This window comes from Pristis pectinata, chromosome 6, assembly GCF_009764475.1.
Source record: "Pristis pectinata isolate sPriPec2 chromosome 6, sPriPec2.1.pri, whole genome shotgun sequence".
Classification (NCBI taxonomy): domain Eukaryota; kingdom Metazoa; phylum Chordata; class Chondrichthyes; order Rhinopristiformes; family Pristidae; genus Pristis; species Pristis pectinata.
Window position 1 is genome coordinate 68,464,314 of NC_067410.1, and position 25,937 is coordinate 68,490,250.

General features: G+C 39.8%; 2 protein-coding genes across 4 annotated transcripts in view; one reads left to right on the forward strand and one right to left on the reverse strand.

Moving 5' to 3' along the window:
- Positions 1-664: 664 nt before the first annotated feature.
- On the reverse strand, positions 665-11,455 carry msl2b (MSL complex subunit 2b). Its single transcript, XM_052017775.1, has 2 exons — positions 11,187-11,455; positions 665-2,781 (listed from the first exon to the last, which is right to left on the reverse strand). The coding sequence occupies exons 1-2, from the start codon at positions 11,446-11,448 to the stop codon at positions 1,151-1,153; spliced, it is 1,893 nt and encodes a 630-aa protein (XP_051873735.1). The 5' UTR covers positions 11,449-11,455; the 3' UTR covers positions 665-1,150.
- Positions 11,456-12,039: 584 nt separating this feature from the next.
- Positions 12,040-25,937, forward strand: part of pccb (propionyl-CoA carboxylase subunit beta) — a 53,422-nt gene continuing 39,524 nt past the window's right edge. The window contains exons 1-2 of one of the 3 annotated variants that reach the window (XM_052017771.1): positions 12,073-12,172; positions 16,084-20,477. In XM_052017771.1, the coding sequence (XP_051873731.1) occupies positions 16,972-19,566 (2,595 nt within the window). In that variant the 5' untranslated portion in view covers positions 12,073-12,172; positions 16,084-16,971 and the 3' untranslated portion in view covers positions 19,567-20,477. Of the gene's footprint in view, positions 12,173-12,547; positions 13,036-16,083; positions 20,478-25,937 lie in introns of those variants that run through there. The other 2 variants (XM_052017773.1, XM_052017772.1) reach the window with 2 other exon arrangements.

Genomic DNA, 25,937 nt, shown 5'->3' on the forward strand with positions numbered 1-25,937 from the left:
TCAGACATGCTGACAATTAACTATCACCTGCAGTACTATCTGGCACTCGAAGGTACGGGTGCAGTTTGTAAATACAGGATGATACAGTAAGTGCTATGCTACCCAATGGCAGACAACAAGTAATGCAGAGGCATTGATGTAATATGCACATTTGGGTTAAATGTTAACTTTTCACCACTTTGCTTCCTGTATCATCAAATGGAGACAGTGGCGAGTTGCAGTGCAAATCCAGCACAGTATCAAATTATTGTACACCTCCAAGTTTGTAAAATGAGTCCTTCAGATACCTTAGAGAAACACTTGCACAAAATATTTCTGGCCAAATTAGCAGGCACTTGTGCACAACTTAGCTGATTCAATAACCTTCATCTGTACATACTGTTGTTAACATAGCTCCGACGCTGTCTCCAATTGTAGGCATCTAAGTGCATGTGCAGAGTGGGGTGGGGTCTTCCAGCAACCACCATTCATGACAAAATTACACATTGAGCACCACATGGTTCTAATAAAACAGCAAGCAAACCTGAGGGAAGAAAATATATACCATGTGTGCCTAAAATATCACCCTCATTTCTACTTGAAACTAACTACACAGGTATAATGGGAGTGTTTTGCTTTGTGCAACTGATCCATGCTAATGCAGACACTAGAAAATAATGAGGCATTTTGTTTTAAATATATTCTTGGGTCATCTAATGACATTACCAAAATAAAACAAAACCAATGTTTTTTTTGATTTAGAGAACACAAAAATAATCTGCATATAAAAAAGTGACATTATATTCTACATGTATTTTTTTTAAACTGTTCGTACTGTAGTTCACCATTTTCATTTTTAAATTACACCTTAACCTTTTGCGATTATGCACAATGCATAAGCAGCAACAATGAGGTCAAATTTCTCTTGCCAAAGATCATTCAGTATAAACCACTTGCAAAAGTTCATAATTACATCTTATTCAAATTAACATATTCCTCTTTTCTGGAGGCAAACCTGATGATTTACATTTACTTCAAGTGATCTATACCCAAAGCACTACGGCAAGTTCAACTAAATTTTTTTCCCCCAATATAGAACTATAGCTGCCTTAAAGTTGTAGTCATCCCCATTAACAGGGACATGCCTAAGGTCTACCAGATCGATTCCAATCTAACAGTCATAACGATAGTCAATAGTTTCATCCAAGCTTTTGTCATCGTGTGGACTGGCAGCTAGGAAAGTAGGTATTGGCGACCCAGTTGTCACATTGATGACACTTGCGCTCGTGCTTGCATTCCGCACCGCATTGCTGATGCTGGTTAGACTGATGCCCACTGTAAGCCTGGTCTGCTCCAAGGCCTTCTCTGGCACGGCAAAAGCCTCTAATTTTTTCTCACCATTGGCCATGTACGAGTTCTGGCATCCACGACAAATGCAGTCCAAACAGGCCTTACGATTTGAGTAACAAGGGCAACGTTGCCCACGACAAGTAAGAACACTTGGGTTTTGTGTAGCACGTCCACACTTACACCCCTTCTTCTCCGGGGGCTTTTTGTATGCTATTTTTGATGGACTACCAGGCATCATAGTACTGCTATGAACCTTCTCCTTGGTTTTAGATTTGGTTGTTCCCTGCTTTACTTTTGAGTGCGATTTCTTTGCTCCATGTTCTGCATGCTTTTTGACATTTTTACTGGCCGCAAGCAAGGATTTGCCCACTTTTAACGTGCCCCCGTTTGGCACTGTGACTACAGTTTCTGTGGACAACTTGGTCTCTCGTTTGGCAGGAACAGGAGCAGCAGCCCCTAACGGTGGGCCGTGTATAATTCTGGAAATAGGTAGGGGCTGAATTTTTTCGCTGTCACTCTCTGATCGAGATCGCTTCCGATTCATTCGTACAATTTTGGGTGTTGCTGCTACACAGGGAATACCATGAGGGGGTGCGTTGCTAGAAACAAAAATACTGCTTTTAGAAGGCAAGGAGATAGGTTTGGCATCTAAGAGAGGTCCATTGGGTGTAACTGCCTCAGAAATTGGTTGTGAATAATTGCTACAGGCGTCTAGATCATTTGCAACATTTTCTAAGTCTTGAAATACATGTCCACCAGTAAGTAACAAAGAACTAATAGGCTTTATGTCCTCACCATAACTGCAAATGTCAACACCCACTACATCAACATTACTACAAGAAACTACTTCGTTGACTGCCTGCAAACTGTCAGAAATGTCCCTATTTTTGAAGTCCTCTCCAGTGCAGGATGTATTGAGCCTTTCTGAACTTTCAGAAGAAATAATATTTACTGTAAATTCACCAACAGAAAGTCCGTTGCAACCAGGCAACCCATTGAAACTAGAGCATGTTAATTCAGTATTACTTGAAACCTGCTCACAGTCTTGAATATTTTCAATGATTTGTGGTGTTGCCGCCATTTCCAGGTCACTGGTGCATTCTGAGGTTGACGGGGTTGGGGAATTCGATAAATTTAAAGCACTTGCCAAAGCAGCAGTCCCTTGCCTCTCTTCATCCAATGAGAGCCCCTCTTGCAACAGGTTTAAGATGTCAGGGGCACCATCCATAACTGTAGTGAGGTGCTGTGAAATTGGGGATTCCGCTACATATTCACATAGTTTTTTGTAGCAACGCACCAGGATGCTCAGCTGTTTATTTTCCTCAAACTGTTCATAATCTTTGCACCAACTGCAGGAGGGCTTCATCATCATCTTTTTGCCTTTACACATTTTGCAGACATAATGCTGGCAAGTGGAGTTTGTAGGAGCAATTGGATCTTTCAGTAGGTTTCCTGTAAAAGAAAATATTACTATTATTATTGTGGAACATACTGTTGATAAAAGTTACAAAAACTTCTGTAATATTGTATTTAAAAGTATAATACTCCTCAATATTATTTCCCATCTATTTTCTGGACAATCCTTTAAATTTTACTTCAATAAATTGTTGTTGTGGGAATTCTTTGAGAAACAATGTACTTCTCTGCCATTTGATAGATATACACTTCCAGCATGGGAAAAGGAGAAAAGATAACGTTGCCCGAAGTGATTTAAAGTTTATGTCGTTATATAAAAATATTCTGTTACTCAAGCAATTTTGTGCTCTTTCCTAAATTAAAGACTACAATGTAAATAAAAATACAAAACAAAATTTAAGGACCCTAAAATATTATTTGTTAGTAAATGATGTGTGACATTGGTGGAACAGATTAGAGAACACATTGCTCAGGTAAGTATTATTTGTAAAAGAGAGTAGATGTCTTAAGTTTGATTTTACAGCTACAATTATATTGTAAAACTGAATTCCTCCTCAACAGGCTGTCAAGCACTTGCAATGCTTGCTCTATGCTGCAGCTTGCTCCTTAATATTTCAGTCATATTTTGTCTTTGTTGATTGCAAATCAAGATCTCATGATGTAGTTTGACATGTCAAGAAAAAAAAACATTTTGCACTTGAAGCTTGCTGGCACTTTGGACTTGAAAAAGAAACTACTGCATTAGTTTTTAATGTTTGCAACAGCTTTCTAAGAGAGGAAATTAGTACTAGTCCATGATCAAAACAATATCCAAGTATCAAACAGTCAATTACCACTCTGTCTGCATGTTCACGTACAAACTATGCAATCAGGTGAGAACAGCATTAGCCTATTTATAATGTGGAAGAATAGCGAGAAAAAGAAAACAGATGGTTATTTGAATATATGAACAATTCTTTGGCGAATAAAGCACTTTAAAGCAAACGTTTTCCTTTTTTAACATTAAATGGATGGTCTTGTACATTTTTCAATATCACCTTTAAAAGATATTCTCCCAATAACTTCAGTGACTGGGCAGGTATGCGCTGGAGTGGATAGCAACTTACAGTCGCTGCAGCACGAGCTCCGCAGTTACACTTGCCTTGTGTGGCTGCATACTCTTCTGTACTCTGCCAGCATCGTTGGAGAGGCCATCCCGCAAAGTGGAGTGCTCTCCGAGTGGCAACTAGGCTGCATGCAGTGGAGACTAAGACCCTGCCAACAGACTGTCCCGATAACCTTTATCAGAAGGCCTTCTTGGTGTTTCCAAGTGAGGCACTTGGAAACAAAGAAAATTTATTCAATACAATTCAAAAATAAATTCAAGTAAGATCACTTAAATTCATAAAACTTTTTAGTGAAGAAAGTCAGTGACCCTATTCAAATGAATGGGGTCATGCTAGATACACCAGCTATGGCTGGCACATCACTGGGGGACCAGATAGAGTCATAGAGTATTACAGCACAGAAACAGGCCCTTCGGCCTATCTAGTCTATGTCGACCTGATCTTCTGCCTAGTCCTACCTACCTGCATTCAGACCACATCCCTCCAAACCCCTCCCATCCATGTACCTATCCAAACTTTCCTTAGATGTTGCAATTGAACCCGCATCTACCACTTCTGCTGGCAGCTCATTCCACACTCACGCCACCCTCTGAGTGAAGAAGTTTCCCCTCAGATTCCCCTTAAATATTTCACCTTTCACCCGAAACCCACGTCCTCTAGTTCTTGTCTCACCCAACCTTAGGGTGAATGCAGGCAGGTGTTTTCCTCTAACTATACCTCATAATTTTTGCATTCCTCCATAAGATCCCCCTCCATTCTCCTACGTTCCAGGGAATAAAGTCCTAACCTATTCAACCTTTCCATATAACTCAGGTCCTCAAGTCCCAGCAACGTCCTTGTAAGTTTTCTCTGCACTCTTTCAAGCTTAATGATATCTTTCCTGTAGGGAAAGGACCAGAACTGCACATAATACTAAATTTGGCCTCACCAATGTCTTGCACAATTTTAACATAACATCCCAACTCCTGTACTCAATGCCCTGATTTATGAAGACCAAAAAGCCAGAAGCTCTCTTTACGACCCTATCAACCTGTGATGCCACTTTCGAGGAGCTATGGATCTGTATTCCCAGGTCCCTTTGTTCTACCGCACACATCAGAGTCCTACCATTCACTGTATATGTATCCAGCCTTGCAGTTCAGTGAGTTATGGAACAACCCTGTACTTGGTGGAAAGGTCAGATGCCTTTGACTTCCAGTGCATTCTGTACTTCTGTGCACATGGTGAAATCTGAAGTGCCCTGAAGCTCCTAGTGGTTCTTTACTGAGCTACCAGCTAACCATGAGCATGATCAGACCCCGTTGATTTCTTTAAGTGCACTCAAAAACAAATTCCAGTGAATAAGAGGAAATACAAATTGACTGATTAGTATTGTATCCAGTATCATTGCTATTCTAACATGGTTGGGACTGCTACAAATGATTTACATCTCAGCTGCAAGTTCTCAACATTGCAAAACAAAACTTGCACAAATTGTTAAACATGCTTGATGTGCAAACTGAAATCCAAAACACAGTGAATGCAGCATTACACAAAAAGATGAAAATATTAAATTTGAAAGAAAATTCTTTAAAAAGCAGTGTACCTCAAGGGACAAATGAGCTGCTGCTTGCCGGCCTGGTGAGGACAAGCCAAAACACCCTGGGACTTTCATATCAGTCGCTTGAGTAAACACACTAGAGATGCATTAATCAATGTCTGATCACAGTACAAGGGTTCATACCATGTTTAAAAAATAGTTATTGCTGCAATTTAAAAGGACGTATTTGGAAGCCGACATACTGAAACTAGTGTAATGAGTTCTTGCTGCTGGACATAGCAGATCAACTTCCACAAAGAAATTTACAAATTCATTTCTTGTTTAAAAACATAACTGAACTTCTTGGCTTTTGTCTTCTGAAACAAACTTGTTTTATTTAAACAAATGTCAGATGTGGACCAGTCATTTTTTCCCCTTATCTGATGAAAAGCAAAGGCATTTCTAATAATAGCAATACTTTGTTAGTATATTTTAAACAGAAAATGTATGACAACTTACAACTGTAACATTTTGCACTGCAGCAGGAATCCTACAGGTTAGGAAACATGTCTGTAAACAAATCATTGTGATTGGACTATTTTCTTAATGATATAAACCCATGTTATGCTCATCTTTTAACCTAATCTAGTATCACTACCAATAAACACTTTGCAAAACCTGTTAGAACATACCTTCCAATAAAGCAAATTAAATATGCACTATAACGAACTTAACTCACAACTGAAGATATTCCACTATTGTACAGTGAAAAGACTGCCATTGAGTCTGCTGAAGTACAGTTCTTGCAATCACAAAAACAATGTAAATCACACTCCAAGTGCTTTCATCTATGATTTTCCCTTGCACTCAAGTCACAGATAGAACAATGTCAACTCTCTGGGTTACTCCTAACTACTTGGATTCCTTATATAAAAAAATGTGAAAACAAACAGGGAAGAAGTAGGCTCTGCACAAGTTAAATACAATATAAACTTTCTTAAAAACATATTACATTCAACAATTATAGACCATTTAAATATTGAGCTGCAAATTAACTTTAACAGAATATCACCCAATTTTGGACTAAAAAAATTTTGCTTCCCTCTACTCCAACTCAGATAACAATCGCACATCAGAAAAGTGATAAGACATTGTGCTGAGTTATGGTCAGTGGAATGCAGGAAAAATATACTTGCATTGGAAGAGTTGTAGCATGGTTCACCAGAATGCTTCTGGGCTTAAAAGTTCAAAACACTATTACTTAAAATTACAAACTTGTTTTACATTCCCTCAATTCCAGAAAGTTTAATGATGATCAAGTTATCTCCCCAGAAGTCAGTAGAATAAATGCACAGAATGATTTTAATGGGAAACCCAGAACACAGGCCATACTCTTAATATTAGCATTCTGATAAAACATCATTGCCCTGAAATATTGTCTGCTTCTTTCTCCAAAGATGCTGACAAGTATTTAAGCTTTTTGTTTTACTTAATTTATTTACAAATGATGCCAAGTAAGCATCAGTTCATGTAAAAGTTTCAATCTCAATATCACAACCTAATCTACTGGTAGTCTACTGTAAATCTTACAGGACTGTTTAACCAATGTATTATGGTACTTGTAACCAAAACAATACTCAAGTACACTATTCTCTACTATTAAAGGGCTTGATTTTACATTTGATGTTCTGCTCATGACATTATACCAAGTGCATCCAAAGTTTTATTTTGATTAGAAGTTCTAAACAAAATTTCAAACTTGTATCAAGAACTCAGTTTGTATCAAGAATTCAGATGACGTATAAAATCTGCCTACAACATCCAAAAATTGAAGTGAGCTTGAAAATCTTCAAGCAAATCAAAACAGTTTGTCACAGGAGACTTTTTGGCTCTTCATATCCATGCTAGGTCTTTGAAAGGATCTATCCAATTAGGATACTAGAAAATATAATAAGCTTGTTTCTTAAAAAAAACATACTACAGAATGTAAATCTGGATACATTTTCCCTTTTGCCATTTCTGATTTAATCTAATTGCATACACATTTTGCAGATTATCCTTGCTATTTTCCCTAATGCATACTAAATGACCTGACTCTTGGCACACTGCCCAGAGCTCAGCACCCAAACAATGAGGCAGAAGCACAAATCATATCAGGCACCAACCAACTGGTCATTTACAAAACAGCTTATCTAATGTGAAAAAAGGTGGGAATGCTCTCCCAGAATTATATTAAAAAAAATTTCCAAATATAATTTAACACTTTCTCATCCTAAACAAGATAATGTACCAAGGAGATGAAGTTTCTTAACCTAACAATGTTAAAGAAAACAAATATTTTCCCCCTGAAATGGACTACTGCTAAAATGCAAAGGATTCAGCTTTGCAGGATGAACTGCTTTCTATGTTCTACTTCTTTCCTTCAGAATACAATCCGTTTTATCTCATGCCTCAATTCATAAGTCTAGTTTAATTCTCAGAGTTTGACTTTGCCCCTTCCCTAGACCTATAACAAGCTGCATAGTCCAGGCATGCCACTTCTTGAAGGAAAGGGAAATTAAATATCTCATATGGGAAAGTCTCTCTCTCTCTCTCGCGCATTTAAAATGATGACTATTCTCCAATCCAACTTTACCTCAGAGTTGGACACAAGGGGTCTGAACTTTTCACAACCTACCAACAACTGCTCTTGATAATGCCATGAATTCAGGATGTTATGGAGAAGGAATTGCAATACATGCAATTGTATGAGGTGTGATGTCAAATACTCTCTAAGATGTACAAACCCAGAGATCAGGTGTAATGCCAATATATTTACCAGGATAAATTTAGAAGGTGAAAAAAAAGTGACAAAATAGATCATTTTGGCTTTATTCAAGATCTACATTCTACAAGCCTGTATACTGGAAGCCATTGCCCAAAACCATTTACACAAAAACATACCTGGGTCCAAAAACACCAAAACATTTAGCCCCTTGAGCATGTTCAGTCAATCAATGAGACAGAGACTGATCAATGACCTAACTCAATACACTGGCCCCTTGCCCCAAGCGAAATGACCTATATAAAAATGACTAATATTTTCTTTAATGCCATTTTTATTCACCAGTCCCATTTTTATTATTTTGGTAAAAGTTATTCAAACACACATTTGGATGTCCATCTACATTTCACTTTTGCCATTTATCAATATTATAGTATAAGTATTACAATAATACTTTTTTTCTCCAATGAAACTAATAACATGCTTTCTGTTTTCCAGATCTAGGCAGACAATTTAAATACTAGGAAGTATTTATCATAAATGGACACAAATGCTAATGAAAAACATTTCACTGTTTGACATGTGAATGGCTACATTGCAAATATTCTACATGTAAATGGCTTGTTTTACATACAAAGTGATCTTACATGTGACTTTAAACACACTAATATACTGAAATGATATCTACAATACCACAAGAGTCATAATGCAAGACATGCAAAAAATCATAACAGCCTTGCTGTAAGGCTTTTACTTAACTTATTATTTAAAGATATCCTGCCTTGACCTTAAAAATCCTAATGTAGTAAAAGTGGCCATATTAGAGCCAATCAGGATGGAACAAGGAATCAACAAAAACAGGTAATAAAGAAAATTAACGCAAGAAACAGCTAATAATGATCAGAGATAAAGGCAGAAAATATTGGAAATACTCAGCATGTTAGGTTGCATCTGTGGACAGAGAAACATGAGGAAAATTCATAAATCTGAAGTTGACTTTGAGCTTCTCCACAGAAGCAACCTGTTTTGCTAAGTATTTCCTGCATTTTATTTCCAGCAGATGCAGTTTTTTTTTGCCTTTTGTTGCAACTATCAGGGTTCATGTGAACAGCAATAACTTCCTCAGAACCACTTTTGATTGAGTACCATTCCTTATAAAGGGGAGTGAAAATGTTTAAGCGGAGGACCTGATATCCTACCTTACTCTCAAAAAAAAGTCATGGGGGAAGAACATGTGAAAGATGGAGAGATCCCAATATAATAGTACTTAAGGAAAAAAAAAACAATTTTATGTATGTGTGTAAAATATACGCTGAAGAACAATCATCTTATGCTTCAATCTATTCAAATATTAGTCTTAGAGGTTGCCGCCTATCAAACCGTTCATAAAAGTAGCTAAAAAAACCGTTCCACGCAATGTCATTGAGACCTTATACAACGACAGTTAATATGTTCTTCAGAATATATTACAATTCTAGTGGAAGGTGACTGAAAGTAATTGGAATCGAGTTTCTCACTGGGTGAACTTGCTTCGATTTCAGACCGAAGTTTCAGAAGAAGCACGTGTTCGTGTTTACTTTTGGGCAGAATACACCAGCAACCGGGTATTGTGAGCCAACTAATGCGAATCTGCAACTTTCAGCAAACGAGTTCACAGAATGTAGCGAATTACTGTTCCCAAGTTTATAAACTGATTATAAGAACTTCCTCTCGCCGACGCAGTGGGGCAGGGATTTAAAATTAGTTATATGCAACAATAGTTGGTCAATGCAAAAGAGAGAAAAATAACTTTCTCTTGCTGTATTATATTCTTCACGTTCACAGATTCATCTCAATGAATGTAGCTCCACAGTTTAAAAAGCTGAATAAATGAACTGCAATGACCTATAAAGAAACAATATTACATGGCGATGAAATCATCGCTCTCCCCAAACACGTGGTGACTTCTGTTTTCAAACCACAGAATAGCAAAGTACAAGCCTACAACCTTATTTCTCGAGATCTCAAATTACAAAGAAATGTACAAAAAAGGTACAAAATAAATTGGGCTTTCGACGAAAAAAAGGACATTCAAATAATGTTATCTTTGTACTTACAGGCTTGTAGGAAAATTACAAATTGTGTTTGTGATCGATACTATAAAAAGCACAGACCTGTTGCAACGAGAAACAATAAATCAGTACAGTTGTTGTTTAAGCCGTACTGAAGCCTTATAATAAAAACGACTTCATATGGTCAAACTATGGGTGAAAAGCTCCCACAGCTTTGACAACACTACAGGCCTTTGGTGCGAATTGAGAAAGCACATTACACAGTCGTGCAATTAATAATACAACCCACTTGTTATTCTCAATACAACCGATCGTTTGATCAAATCACTTAAAATGCTGCACTGAAATAATCGCTAAAACCAGAGACTTCCACAGATTAAAAACACAAGGCTGGTCTAGCAGTGCAGGCCTCTGCTGCAATGCAAGATGAATCTTCCCCAACTCGGGAAGGAAAAAAAACTGTTTACCCTAAACATTAACATCCAATTGCACAACAACTCTGCTCTAACTATTGCTCTTAAAGATTTCTCAGTCAGGTTTCTACAAATAAAGCATGCTGATTCTGGTTTTACTCTCATAGTACTACAAACGGCGGATGATCCTAGCTGCAGTGCAAAGGATATATATGAGCGCAAGCGAAGGGGGGGGTGAATTACGCCACTTGCACTCGATCAAAGGCAAAACAAACACACGCACACATTTACTACTGAACTTGCACCATCTGCATCAGCAAGATATTAAAAAACCAAATTCTGATGTAGTTACGATGGGAAACACAACAGGCCTCTGGTGCAATGCACAACCCCTTCCTTGAAGAGTTCACATGCACTGAAAATACAGAAGGGAGAAAAACAGGCTTAAAATAACAGAAAAGCGCATTGCTGCTTATATAATTGCACAGATCATTTCAGCTCAATGTTTCTGCAATAAGAAATAAAAAGGCCCTTCGTCGTTTCAATTTTTTTTTGGCCTGTTTTTTTTTTGCATCGCTGAGCACTCACCGCAGACACAGCAGGAGAGGGACTGGCGCAGGTAAGGCAGCAGTTTGTAGAGCTCGGGGAAAGAGCCGGGTTCCCGCGGCTCGCACTGCATGATGTAGCGGCAGGTCGACACGTACAGGCTGGTGGCGTTCACCGGATTCATGGCGGCGTCGGAGCGGCCCGAGAGGCCGCTGTGTTGCTGCTGCTGCTGCCGCCGCCGCCGAGCGCGTTTCCGATCGCTTTTTCTCCGACGCCCAGTTTCCGCGGCGTTGCCAATGTCCATTTAATAGAGCGAGGTGTCAGCGGCGCTGCCGCTGCCGCGACCTACTCTCCGGCGGTTCGGCTCCTCGCCCACAGCCATAACAACACGGCGGCGGCGGCGGTGCTGCGACTAGCCGCGAGCCGCGTCTCCATCCGAGCCGCGCCGACTCGGGGCTCCGCGTCCCTCTCGCGATCCGGTTGGCTCGAGCGCGGGGGGCCTTCGGCGCGCGCCTCTCGCCATTCGCGAGAACTCGCCTCCGCTCGGCCCCCGGGTTCCCGCTCCCGCCGCCCCTCTCGTTGTCGGTCCCTCCCCGCGGCGGCGGCGGCACGGATGCCTTCTTTCCGAGGGAGGGAAAGGAAGGGGGGAGGGAAAGGAAGGGGGGAGGGGGTGGGGAAGGGAGAGAGAGAGAGAGAGAGAAGGGAGGGGGAAGGAGGAGGGTGGGGTAGGGGGAAGGAATGAGCGTGCGAACCACAGAGCTCAGTCCCTCGCAACCCGCCCCGACATCGCCACCATTACCCTCGCCTCTGCGGCTCTCCTCGCCTCGGCGGGCTGCCCGCTGACGGTTTTATCCCGCCCCCCCCTCCCCTGTTTAAATTCTGCCCAGATTCGGGAGAGGAGCGCGAAGGGCCGGCGGCGATGGGCGGAGGGCTGCCAGATTTTTTAAATGGTGGAAACGTTCGTTTAAAGAGGAAAAAAAACGGAAAGAGCTCGAGCGCCGGTCACGTGACTGGAAGAAAAAAAGAAGGTAATGCGAAGCGCCTTTCCAAATGCCTGATCCGATTCATTTCTTGTTTTTTTTCCCCCTTGCTAATATCCTTTTTTGTGTGAAGACGCTTACAAAATAAATATCATCGATTGCAGTTTTATTTGGCTACGACGGCCATAATAAAAAGATATAATTTACAACTATTTCCAGTTGAGTGTGTTCGCACTGCTTTTTGCAATGGTGCATATCTGAGTGAGAGGGGCGGGTGGTCCGTTTTTATAGGGAGGTTGGTTGGGCGGGCACATTCCCGTAACCAATAACAAGAGCATCCGCGGAGGTCCTTCGCCAACGGGCTGGGGCTCGCCGCCGTGGGATCCTGGGATTGTAGTCTTTTTAAAGGGCAACCTCGGTGGACAACGTCGCTGCAACGCTGACAGTAGAACTACAGCTCCCATTACACACGCTGCATTCCTTCAGCAATTGAGTCTGCGCTTGTGCTGTCTGCTAAACTCGCCCAGCGTTGCATTATATTCGAACCCGCCTTCTTCTATTTTATTGGTTGAAAATGTCGCCACCGACGCAGTTGAGAAACTGATTGGTTGCCACGATCGCCAATCGGATGACGTAGGTAGACCCCGGCTAAGTCTGGTTCGCCAGGAGCTGGAGCACCATTCAGGATCATGGCGGCTGGGTTGTCTGTGCTGGGTTGCTCCCGCTCGCTGACACGCGTATTGTGGGTTAGCAAATGCACTTCACTTGTTTTCCCGACGATTAGAACTGCTAAGGAGCAGAAGCAATGGTACTCAGTTAGCAGCTTGACAATACAGGAGAGGATCGAGAGGAAATCTCAAAGGGCGATGCTAGGAGGAGGTCAACACAGGATAGATGCCCAACACAAGAGGGTACGTTTGACACTTCTGTATTAACGTGAAACCATTAAAACGACGCGGACGTTTAATTATTGGCTTCTTTTATAAATGTCCCGTTTATTTGCGCTTGTGTCCTTAGTCTACGAGGCACCTCTCTGATGCCAGGCGCTGGGTGGCATTAATTGATGACATTAATCTCTTATGTTGAGTTATCACCTCTATTTGCTGAGTTTGGTGGTGGTCGCTTATCTTTTTCCGCGTGAGACCTTATCCTTGGTTGTATTGACTGAAAGACATCTTTGTGACAATTGTGCAAGAGTTCCACATAACAAAAATAGAAAGCGCTAGAAATTCTCAGCAAGTCAGTAAGCATCTGAAGAGAGTGAAAGAGTTGACGTTTCAGGTCCATCACCCTTCACCAGAATTCTGTATCTGCTTTACTTTTGTACATATCATTTGTTGCACCAGCATGTTTATAATGACCACATGATGATATAATTGGGTTTTAGTGATGCTTTTTGTGCTTATGGTCTTCAGCATTTAGTTACGTCTTGAAGTCGAGAGTTTCACCAACAATAGGCCAGTGCTTTACAAGGTGATTATGCACCTAATTTGCTAATTTTACTTTTATTTTTTGGAGATTTGAACAGTTGTTAACTATATAATTTTTGTACATCTATGCTTTTTTAAAGTGAAAGGCATTATGTTTCTTAAAGGTGGTCATGGAATTACAATAATGTATAGTGCTGAATATTACTAAACCCTAACACTTGCACTGCCAATTAATATTTAGCCAGCTTGTTTTGCAAAAGTGAGAATGCATTCTTCCCTCATTACAAAAGAGACTTGGTTTCTACTTCACTTGCTTTGTTATACTTTTGCTTTCCTGCATGAAGTTTCCTTTACGTGAGATGTGTTACATTAAATTCATTTAAACATTTATATTGGATTCTACAATTATTTAGTTTTCTTTAATTGGTTGAAATAATATACCAACTTGGAAAGGATTTCAATTTTCCAAAAGACAAAAGCCTGTGATGTAAAAATGGGATTTTTCTTTGTATTACGTCATAACTAACTGCTTTTAAATAACTGCTACTTTTGATTGCTTTTTGAAGGAAGCTTGATGGCCAGTTATATGGGGGGGGGGGGAAATAACTTTCGTGTCTTAATTTGGTGAAAAGTAAGTGTCATGGTATTTGCTTTACTAGTGAGATATTTTGATAAGCTAAGTAGCATTTACTCATCTTTTAGTTTTTACAGTATACTGTAATAGAAATTGATGGATCACAACTAGAAGTACTCATTTTTTTTTAGAAAGTGACATCAATTTTTTACCTTGCTATAGGGTCTTCTATTTCCTGAATTATTTACTCAGAGTTCTGGATTGCTAGTCAGTAACATTACTTGGGCAATGGCATACTCATAATTAGTAAAAGCATCATATTACTAATATCTGTGTTCTGTTGTTGGAATTTCTTTATTTTGATATTATGTAGGGATTTATATGAAATAGTTAATTTCCACAACGTTCAAACATTTTTTTATATTTTTGACATTTTATGTCACTTCAAGCTTGAGAAGGAAAGAAAAGTCATAGCGTGCCATGATATTGTGATGGTTTTCGGAATCCAAAAGCAATTGATATGCTGTTTTCTTTTAAAGTTGCACTATTTCTCAATATTGCAGTTTTTATGACTTTAATGTCAATATTGTATTGTGGATATTACCCACGGTATTATAGGTTCAGAAAAAAATCCTCTGGGTGTTTGGCCAAATATTGACAGCTTGCATGGCTGAAATAAAGTATTAACACTACTATATTTATTAAACAAAAGCACAGTAATGCTTTTCTATTCTTTCTATATTTTCAAATCATCTGTAGTCTCCAATTCAACTGCTACTTTATTTTTGTTACACTGTTTCCCTTGTTAGATTGCTTCTGAAAAAAAACAAACAAAATGCAAATGCTGGAAATCCTAAAATAAGAGCAGAAAATCCTGGAAGTACTCAGCACGTAACCTCCTGTGGCGAGGGGAACAGAATTAATGACCTTTTGATGAAAGGTCATCGACCCGGAACAGTGTTCTTATGAAAGGCCATTGACTTGAAATATTAACTCTTTTACACCCTCCACAGATGTTGCATGACTTGCTGAGTACTTGCAGGACTCACTGATTTTATATTTTATATTTTGGTTTGTTCTTGTCAAAATGATTCGACTTCCTTTTATTAAGAGACTTAATTGGCTGAAAATCAACTTTAATGTGTAGTTTGATAAGCATTGACCTGAAAGAAACAATAATGCAATAAAACATCTTGTTAACCTTATTTGTTTATGCTTGGGCAAGTAAACTTTAGGTGGAAATGCAGTACTTTAAGGGTTAACCATTTCACCTTGTGCATGTCCTTATGGCTCAAGGTTGTTTGGCTATGAACTACTAACAACTAACTGCCTTTTGTGGGAGAAGGATTAAGTAATAGTCACATTCAGGATTTGACTTGGTTACAAATATAAACTCTCTTCATTTTCCAATCATCTGCCAATTTCGTATTTCCTCTCTGGACTTGTAATACATAGAAACTTATGTCTGTCCTCTCAGCTGAATGTTTAACAATTTAGTATACTATATTACAGCTACATACTACAACTTGCATAATTAATGTTTACATTGCAATCCTTTGCGTCATAGCTTGTGTGACCATTTTTACTTCATGTGAATCATTGAGTGTACAAGAGTATGAAAAGAGTCAGGTGTATCCACTTCAGTAATTTGGATGAGGAATTCATTTATTGATGTTTTGTAATAAGCGTAGGTGGACTTGCAACATAGTGTGTAGAAAAAGTGTCATTTGAGCTCCTCTGCCTGATCTAGTGGTGTGCTCTGTTGTTGGGAACCCTTGAATTGTGTAATCGGTCATTAGGTTTGCATTGGGGACTCTGATTTTATGGCTCATTATTAGAAATAATCTGAGGGAAATCTCGTATCATGCCTGATTCCTCATCTCAGCTGGGATACGAGGTCATGGATGCTGATGCTGGTAGTCCTAACTGCTGTTTTTTTTCTTGCTGTTCTTTAGGCTCTGTCTCATGACCTTTTGACTCTGAATTGTTACGGACTCAGTGAAAGTCCCTTTAAGATAGAGAGTGTGTGTATGTGTGTGTGGGGCGTGCTTACGTCAATAGAAGATAAAGGACGTAATGACGTTGTTGAAGAAGGAGAGAGAGAGAGAAGGGAGAGAGACACCAGCCTGCTTGTTTTCTCTATCGATGGATGAGAAACAATAACTGTGTTTGCCATAGAAATCCACGTATGGAAGTTGGAAGTAATCCGGTGGAGTTCACTTTGTTGCTGACCTGTAGAAGGAAACAGGTATTTGTGTGTGGACGACCACGGTTCGGATGCTTTTCGGGGTGAGGAAGTCACTACCGAGTAAACACTGGAGTGTCGTTTGGGTTCCATCGTGGAACATTTGGATTTCGTATGTACTCTCTCTGTTTTTCTACATCTACATCTTATCTTCAGACAACGGTGGTTGTTGAAGAAGCCCTTGCTCATATTTCACCTTATGGCTTGCGGAACTGAACTTTAAGAACCATTCCGGAACTGGGAGTTTTGGACTTTGTCACACACACACACGAAGAGTTTAGTTTTGGGGTTAACGTTCGAGGTTTAACATTCTTGAATTCTAACATACTAACATTTTTTTTTACTTTTATTTTACGTATTATCATAAGTAGTGATTAATAAAATAGTTTTTAACACTGAATCATGCTCAGTGTGTTTCTTTTGTTGCTGGTTTGTGACAACATTGGGGGCTCGTCCGGGATAGTTCCCAAGGTTAACGAGTGTCGTCTGGGATTGTACCCCAGATTGACGAGATTTGTTCGGGATTCAATCCAAAGATTTTTGAGGGAGGTCTGATAAATTCTTTTTAATTGGCTTGTGTGTGTGGAAACCAGCAGCAATGGATATTAAGGCATTTTTGGAGTCACCAACCCAAAAAGGATTGGAGGTGGCGAAAAAGGATGATTTGATAAAGATTGCTACAAGGTTAAACCTTACAGAAGTAAAGCAATCTATGAGAAAGGCAGATATTCAGAGACTGATAGCTGGCCATTATGTGGAAAAGAAGGTGTTTGAGAAGGAAGTGTTAAAACAGTTTCCTGGCAGTGAAATAGCAATTTCTGAGGCACAGATGCAGCTGGCAAAGATAGAAGCTGAACGAGAGCAAACCCAGTTAAAGATAGAGGCTGAACGAGAGCAAAATAAATTAGAAGCTGAACGAGAACAAAAGAGATTAGAGGCTGAACGAGAGCAAACCCAGTTAAAGATAGAGGCCGAGCGAGAGAAATTAGAGGCCGAACAAAAGAAATTAGAGGCCGAACAAAAGATAACTCAGATGAAGATAGAGGCTGATCTAGCAATGAAGCAGATGGAATTGAAGAGGATGGAGCTGGATAGTGAGGAGAAGGAGAAACAGAGGCAGCATGAGTTACAAATGAAGCGTAGGAGTTCGGAATCTGATTCTGATGATGGTTTTTCAGCCAGCAGGGAGGTTCGATTAGTCCCTCCATTTGAAGAAGATCAGGTTGATCAGTATTTCCAACATTTTGAAAAGGTTGCTGTGAGTTCAAACTGGCCAAGGAAAGGATGGGCTCTTATGGTACAGAGTGTGATTAAAGGTAAAGCTCAAAAAGCTTATTCTGCTTTGTCTGTTGAGGATGCAGCTGATTATACCAAGGTAAAACAAGCTATTTTGAAGGCCTATGAATTGGTCCCTGAGGCTTATAGACAAAAATTCAGAGACTTGAGGAAATCTACAGATCAGACTTATATGGAATTTGCCAATGGAAAGAGAATATGTTTTGAACGATGGTACATGGCTAAAAATGTAGATGGGGATTTTGATAAATTGAAAGAATTGATACTAGTGGAAGACTTTAAAAGATGTGTTCCAGCTGAATTAACAACATATTTAAATGAAAAGGCAGTGGAAACTTTACAGGAAACTGCTAGGTTGGCAGATGATTATGCTTTAACCCATAAATCCAAATGGGGACAACCTAAAACCTTTCAAAAGAGTTACAAAGACAATCCAGGTAAACCAGAGATTAAATTGGGAGGTAATCAAAAAGGAAAAGATGAAAAGAAGCCAGGGCTGGAGAAACCTGTTGAGCGTACTTGTTATTACTGTAGGAAACCTGGCCACGTGATATCTAATTGTGCCCTTTTGAAGAAAAAGAAGGAAGCTGGGCCCAATGCTTGCTTTCAGGCAATTAAAAATCAAAAAGGTTTAGGAGATGCTGTTAAAGATCAGTCCTTGCAAGAGGGAAAAGCGGAAAAGTTGGAGGAGGTGAGAAAAGAATTCCGTTCGTATGTATCAGAGGGTTTTGTTTCACTGAATGATGAGTCACCCCAGGTGCCACTGAAAATTCTTAGAGATACTGGGGCTAGTCAATCTCTCTTGCTGGACAGTGTTTTAAATTTTGGTGAAGAAAGTGACACTGGTGAGGTAAATCTAGTGCGAGGCGTTACAGGTGAGACCATGTCTGTCCCTTTTCACAGGGTGATTTTAAAGTCAAAGTTCGTAGAAGGACCAGTCGAGATAGGGATAAGACCTAGTTTGCCAGTGGAAGGAGTTTCTTTGTTATTGGGAAATGACCTTGCAGATGGAGAAAGTGATCCTGTGGTACGGTTAACAACCAAACCAAGGATTGATGAGTCTGAGAATGATCCAGATGTTTACCCATCATGTGCGGTGACTCGAGCTAGAGCTAGAGAATTAGCCAAGACAGACAGTCCGGTGCAGTCTGATGTAGTTCCTTGTGACAGTCCTAAACAGGAAGAAAATTATGATGCCTTATCTGAGACTTTTCTGTCTTCACTGGAGGATCAACATCCTTATAGTGAGCCTGAATTTAAAGATTTGTCTTTGTCGAGGAAGGATTTTATGGTGGAACAGACAAAGGACCCTGAATTGACAGAATTGAAAGAAAAAGCACTCTCATGTGAGGAGATTGAAAAAGTGCCAACTGGATACTATGTCAAAAATGGAGTGTTAATGAGGAAATGGAGACCTCCTCATGTTCCTGTTACTGAGGAATGGGAAGTTATTCATCAGGTTGTTGTTCCAAAAGTTTATAGGGATGAGATTTTAAACCTGGCCCACAGTATGCCTTTGGGTGGTCATTTTGGGGTGAATAAAACTGTAGGGAAGATCTTGAAACAATTCTATTGGCCTGGTTTGAGAAAAGATGTGGTGATGTTTTGTCGAACCTGCCACACATGTCAGATGGTAGGTAAACCAAATCAAAAACCCCCTGTGGCTCCTTTGAAACCAATTCCTGCTTTTGGTGAACCCTTTTCAAAGGTGATTGTGGACTGTGTTGGTCCATTACCAAAGTCTAAGACTGGAAATCAGTATTTGTTAACCATCATGTGTGCCACTTCTAGATTTCCAGAGGCAATACCCCTTAGAAATATTAAGGCCAAGACGGTGTCAAAGGCTCTTGTAAAATTTTTTTACCTTGTTTGGTTTGCCAAAAGAAATCCAATCTGATCAAGGTAGTAATTTTATGTCAAAAATTTTTCAACAAATAGTCTATGAGCTGGGAGCAAAGCAGATTTTATCATCTGCATATCACCCAGAATCTCAAGGAGCTCTGGAGAGATTTCATTCTACTCTCAAAAATATGCTGAAGACTTATTGCTTTGAAAACACCAAGGATTGGGACGAAGGTATCCATTTACTTTTGTTTGCCGTTAGAGAATCGATCCAGGAGTCAATCGGATTTAGTCCGTTTGAGCTTGTGTTTGGACATAGGGTGAGAGGACCTTTGGAGTTGTTAAGAGAGCAATGGGTTAATGAGGAAGTTCACTTGGGTCTGTTGGACTATGTCCAAAAATTTAAAACTCGGTTGGAGAGAGTCTGCCAGCTAGCGAGAGAGAATCTGAAAACAAGCCAGATAAGAATGAAGACATATTTTGATAGACGTGCTCGGCCTAGGACATTCGCAGTGGGGCAAAAGGTGTTGGTATTTTTCCCTAGCCAAAATAATCCCTTGCAATCTCGTTTTTCTGGACCCTATGTTATTGAATCTCGAGTGACTGATCTAACATATATAATCAAAACACCAGATAGACGCAAGAAAACACAACTCTGTCATGTAAACATGCTAAAACCTTATTATGAGAGGGATTCAGTTGTGGCCTTGGTGGATGGTGTAAAGGTTGTTTCTAGAATGCCTGATGTTGATGTTGAGGAAGGCCAATTTAGACCAAATATTGTTCCCTCGAAACTAAAAAACCAAAATATCCTGGAGAACCTTGAAACGAAGTTGGACCATTTACAAGTTTCACAAAAACAACAGATGAGAGAATTAATTTTAAAATTTAAAAATCTGTTCCCAGATGTTCCAAACAGAACATCGATAATTACCCATGATGTTGATGTTGGGGATGCAAAACCAATCAAACAACACCCATATCGAATGAATGTGGAAAAAAGTAAACTTGTTGATCAGGAAATAAAATACATGTTGGAAAATGATATTATTAGACATTCTACTTCAAATTGGAGTTCGCCCTGTGTTATTGTACCTAAACCTGATGGAACTGTTAGATTTTGCACAGATTACAGGAAAGTGAATGCTGTAACAAAGTCAGATGCTTACCCTATTCCTAGGGTGGATGATTGCATAGACAGAGTGGGAAAGGCAAAATTTCTTACAAAGATTGACCTATTAAAAGGGTACTGGTGTGTTCCATTAACAGATAGAGGAAGGGAAATTTCAGCCTTTGTAACCCCTTCTGGATTGTATGAATACAATGTTTTGCCATTTGGAATGAAAAATGCTCCGGCAACATTTCAAAGTATGATTAATTCAGTGATTCATGGGTTAAAACATACAGATGCCTACATTGACGACTTAGTGACTGGGAATGATACTTGGGAAGATCACATCTCTGCGTTAGAAATGTTGTTTGAAAGACTTTCCAAGGCTAACTTTACAGTTAACTTGGCTAAAAGTGAATTTGGCGATGCCATTGTAACGTATCTTGGTTATGTTGTAGGTCAAGGCAAGCAAGCTCCTGTTCAGGCAAAAGTTCAAGCAATATCTGAGTTCCCTATTCCCACAGGTACGAGGACTGTTAGAAGATTTTTGGGAATGGTTGGATATTATCGAAAATTTTGTAAAAACTTTGCTGATATTGCTCTTCCCCTAACTAATCTTCTGAAGAAGGGAGTAAAGTTTGTTTGGACAGATTCTTGTCAAGAAGCATTTAAGAAGCTGAAAGCCATTTTATGCTACCATCCTGTGCTCAGAACACCTGACTTTGAAAAGCCATTTTCATTAGCAGTAGATGCCAGTGATGAAGCTGCAGGAGCTGTGTTGTTGCAGAAGGGTGACCTTGATGATATTGACCATCCTGTAGCTTACTTTTCAAAGAAATTTAATGAGCATCAAAAGAATTATTCCACCATAGAGAGAGAATTACTGTCGCTTGTTTTAGCCTTGCAACATTTCAGTGTATATGTTTGCACCGCTCAGAAACCATTGACTGTATATACAGATCATAACCCATTGGTGTTTCTGAGCCGAGTCAAAAACAAGAACAGAAGGCTGTTAAACTGGAGTTTAATTTTGCAAGAGTTTGATCTCATGATAACTCACATTAAAGGCAAAGATAATGTGATTGCTGATTGTCTTTCCCGATGTTAAATGGGAAACATGTATCTATACTAATCTGATAGTCTGTAGTTGTGTAGCATGATAATTATTAACATTACTAACTGTATGCGCGGTTAAATTTTTCTTGGGAAAAATTTTTTTTAGGTGGGAGGTGTTACGGACTCAGTGAAAGTCCCTTTAAGATAGAGAGTGTGTGTGTGGGGCGTGCTTACGTCAATAGAAGATAAAGGACGTAATGACGTTGTTGAAGAAGTAAGAAGAAGGAGAGAGAGAGAGAAGGGAGAGAGACACCAGCCTGCTTGTTTTCTCTATCGATGGATGAGAAACAATAACTGTGTTTGCCATAGAAATCCATGTATGGAAGTTGGAAGTAATCCGGTGGAGTTCACTTTGTTGCTGACCTGTAGAAGGAAACAGGTATTTGTGTGTGGACGACCACGGTTCGGATGCTTTTCGGGGTGAGGAAGTCACTACCGAGTAAACACTGGAGTGTCGTTTGGGTTCCATCGTGGAACATTTGGATTTCGTATGTACTCTCTCTATGTTTTTCTACATCTACATCTTATCTTCAGACAACGGTGGTTGTTGAAGAAGCCCTTGCTCATATTTCACCTTATGGCTTGCGGAACTGAACTTTAAGAACCATTCCGGAACTGGGAGTTTTGGACTTTGTCACACACACACACGAAGAGTTTAGTTTTGGGGTTAACGTTCGAGGTTTAACATTCTTGAATTCTAACATACTAACATTTTTTTTTACTTTTATTTTACGTATTATCATAAGTAGTGATTAATAAAATAGTTTTTAACACTGAATCATGCTCAGTGTGTTTCTTTTGTTGCTGGTTTGTGACAGAATCTCCTTTCCACTTGTTCAGGTGTCTTCGCTTGGCTAGGTCATGCAGCCACTTGCACATAGTACAGGGTATGCTGGGACTGATGTAAGCAGTGGAATCTCAATTTTTTTCAACAACAATTCTGGTGTTTCATGGTACTCATTGATATCTATATTCAGTTGCTGTGGTTACAAGCTGCACTAGCAAGAGGAACGAGAGAAGTCCAGAGTAACCACTATCCCCTGGGATCTATTTTTTGGCAGCTGTGCTGGCCACTGAAAATGTCTGGGAGTCCAATCTAAATGTCTGGGAGTCCAATTAAATGCTACTTGAAGGTGAAGTGTGAACATTGATCATGATCCACAACCACCTGAACATTGAGGGATTGGAGACCTTTCATGTTGATGGAAAGGGCTGGATTAGTGGAATTCCTTTAGCAGCATATGAATACAATCAGTAGCTTTCTGGACTTGATGGCCGATCCTACTGGCCGTGGTGACAGATGTTTCTCTGTAAATACGGTTGGTGATTCCCTCGGAGGCAGTGATAAGCAGCAAATCGAGGGAGATTAGAGATCTGCTGTACACACTCTGAAAGACCTTTGGCAAGGAAGTTGAAAATCGAAGTAACCTTAATCTCCATGGAAAGGGTAGTCAAGGCACATGGCTGCACTTCTTCCCACAGTATTTCACAGACACCAGTAATGCAAGCCTCGAGAAAACCTGAATACGCACATGCATTATTCCATCAGAGAGGTCTACATATGAAGGAGGTGCAGGTTAAATTATTGGACTAGCTACCCAGAGGCTGGACTAACAATCCAGAGATTTGACTTCAAGTTTTACCCTAGTGGCTGTCAAATTTAAATTTGGTTAATGATCTGGAATTTGGAGAATATGTCAACTAGGTTAAGTAACCAGAAACTACTGGATTGTCATTTAAACAAAAATATTTTGGTTCTATAATGTTCTTCAGGAGAAGAGATCTGTACCTGATCTGGCTTATATGTCACTCTCAGTTTACCTCATCATTGACTTTGAAATGCCCAGTTCAAAGGCCTTCAGGGATGGGCAATGAATGCTAGCAGTGCCCAGATCCTGAAGTGTGTTCCTGAAGATTTAGTGGGAGTAGGCCTTTTTGCTAATTGGCACTTTTTGCCTGTCCAGATGCTCCAGATCCACTGAGTGGCCAGGCACTACAATAACAGTCTCTTGAGTGATGGACTGTTGCCCAAAGGCTCATCAGTGAGTCACCAATCGAATGAGTATTTCAGTGGCTAATGCTGGAGAGGGCACTAGTTTAAAGGCATCCTGAATGATCAACCTGCAGAGTATACTGTATGTTTCCTTGCCAGTTATGTAGGTGTGCAAACAGCTTTCCCACTGTCATTGGTGTTCCTTTGAAAAGTGAGAAAAGCAAGAATGTACTGCGATGAATACCTAACTCTGGTTGTAAGTTGCACCTTGGGAGCTTCAAGTTATGTTGATAAGGGTAGAAATGGAGTTATGCAGATAGTCTTCATCTGATGCCAAAAAATGTCAGAAGCATTAATGTGAATAGTATGCAGAAGGTACTGGTATAATTTTTGCAGCAGGAGCAATTGCACCACAAAGTGGAAACAAACATGATTCATGCTGGATTTGCACAATATGCATGTTTGTGTGAGCTCATTGGTTCACTTTCCAGGCTATTGTTTTGATGAAATTGTAAGGGACTGTCAAAAGAGAAGCTATAGATTTATACAAGAGTCCAATAAACTCAATGTTGATTTAAGAAACATTGAATGAACTCTTGTTAGCACATTTGAGAGAAATTGGGTCAGAAGCTGACTTGTCACTTCAACCTGATCCTGTAGGAGAGGATTCGTTGGAGCTGCTTCCAAGACCTTGAGTGGTCATGTGAACTGGTGCATCTATGATGATCTTGTACCTACAATAAGTTTATGACTGAACAAATGGTTGTTGGTTACATAAATTCTTTTCAAGACCTTTTAATCATTACATGCACTTTCAGCAACTGGAGTTTTTGCTTATTTTAAGGAAGGAGACATGTTTATAAAATATTATTGCTGAATTGGCTTGTGCAGCTTTCTTCAAACCAGATCTGATCCACCTTTCTGTGAAAGGCTTTGTTTTCGCCTATTTCAGTACAACCGGGCACTATGCATTCTGCAGGTTTTTCTTAAGATGACTTCAAAATGATCCCAAAAAAGAAAGCCAGGAATGAATCAACTTTGAGTAATTTGATTTGGTGCACAGTTGCAATGTTTCGGTGCTAAAATTGAATACTCTTTCTGTATGTAAGATTTGCTTTTGCATATGTATTGAAGTTTATTTAAAGTGTAAAGACAAAATTTATAAGAGGATAGTTTCCTTCTGATTTTCATTGACATAAGTAACTTCTCAGTGCAGTAACCAGGATTTTTGTTTTGGACATCACCAGCAAAGCCAACATTTATTGCCCTTTCCTAAATGCCCTTGAAGGTGGTGATGAGCTGCCTTCATGAACTGCTACAGTCCTTCTGGTGAAGGTACTTCCACAGTGCTGTTGGGCAGGGAGTTTCAGGACTTGGATCCAGTAACATAGAAGGTCAGCAATGATCATTCCAAGGCAGGATAGTGCATGACTTGGAGGGGAGCTTGTAGGTGGTGGGTCCCTATGCATCTGTAGCTCTCGTCTCTGACGGTAGAGTTCATGGATTTGGGAGGTGCTGTCAGGGTAGCCTGGGTGAGTAATTGCAGTGCATTTGTAGATGCCCGTGGTGCGTCTGTCGTGGAGGGAATAAATGTTTGGGGTACTAATCGAGCAGACTGTTTTGGCTTTATTGTTGTCGAGCTTCTCGAGACTAATTGGTGCTGATCTCAGCTAGACAAGGGGAGAGTTTCGTGGGAAGGCTTTGGGGTGTATGAGGTGAGTAGCCTGCCACAAGATAACCAGCTCTGTCCTACTCCTGTACTTCAGTATTTGTGTGGTGTATCCAGTTGTTTCTGGTCAATGGTGTCTTACAGCACATTACCATTGCTGAATCCCTAAATGTCAATGCTAATGAATGTCAATGATAGGTTGTTATATTTTCATGCTGGTAATGTTCTTTTCTGGTGTGACTGTTACTTGCCACTTATCAGCCCATGCCTGAATGTATTAATGTATGACTTGAAATCACGTGGAGTGAATCAAATTGGCTGGAGACTTCTGTGACGCTGGGAAACCTGAGGAAGCTGTGATGGATTATCTACTTGACTCTTCTGGCAGAACATGATTGCAAAAACCTGAGCCTCTTCTTTAGCACTCATATGCTGGGTCCCATCACTGTTGAAGATGGGGATGTTCTTGGAGCTTCCTCCTTTTCATTTGTCTACCATCATTCATGTCTGGCTATGATAGGACTGCAGAATTTTGAT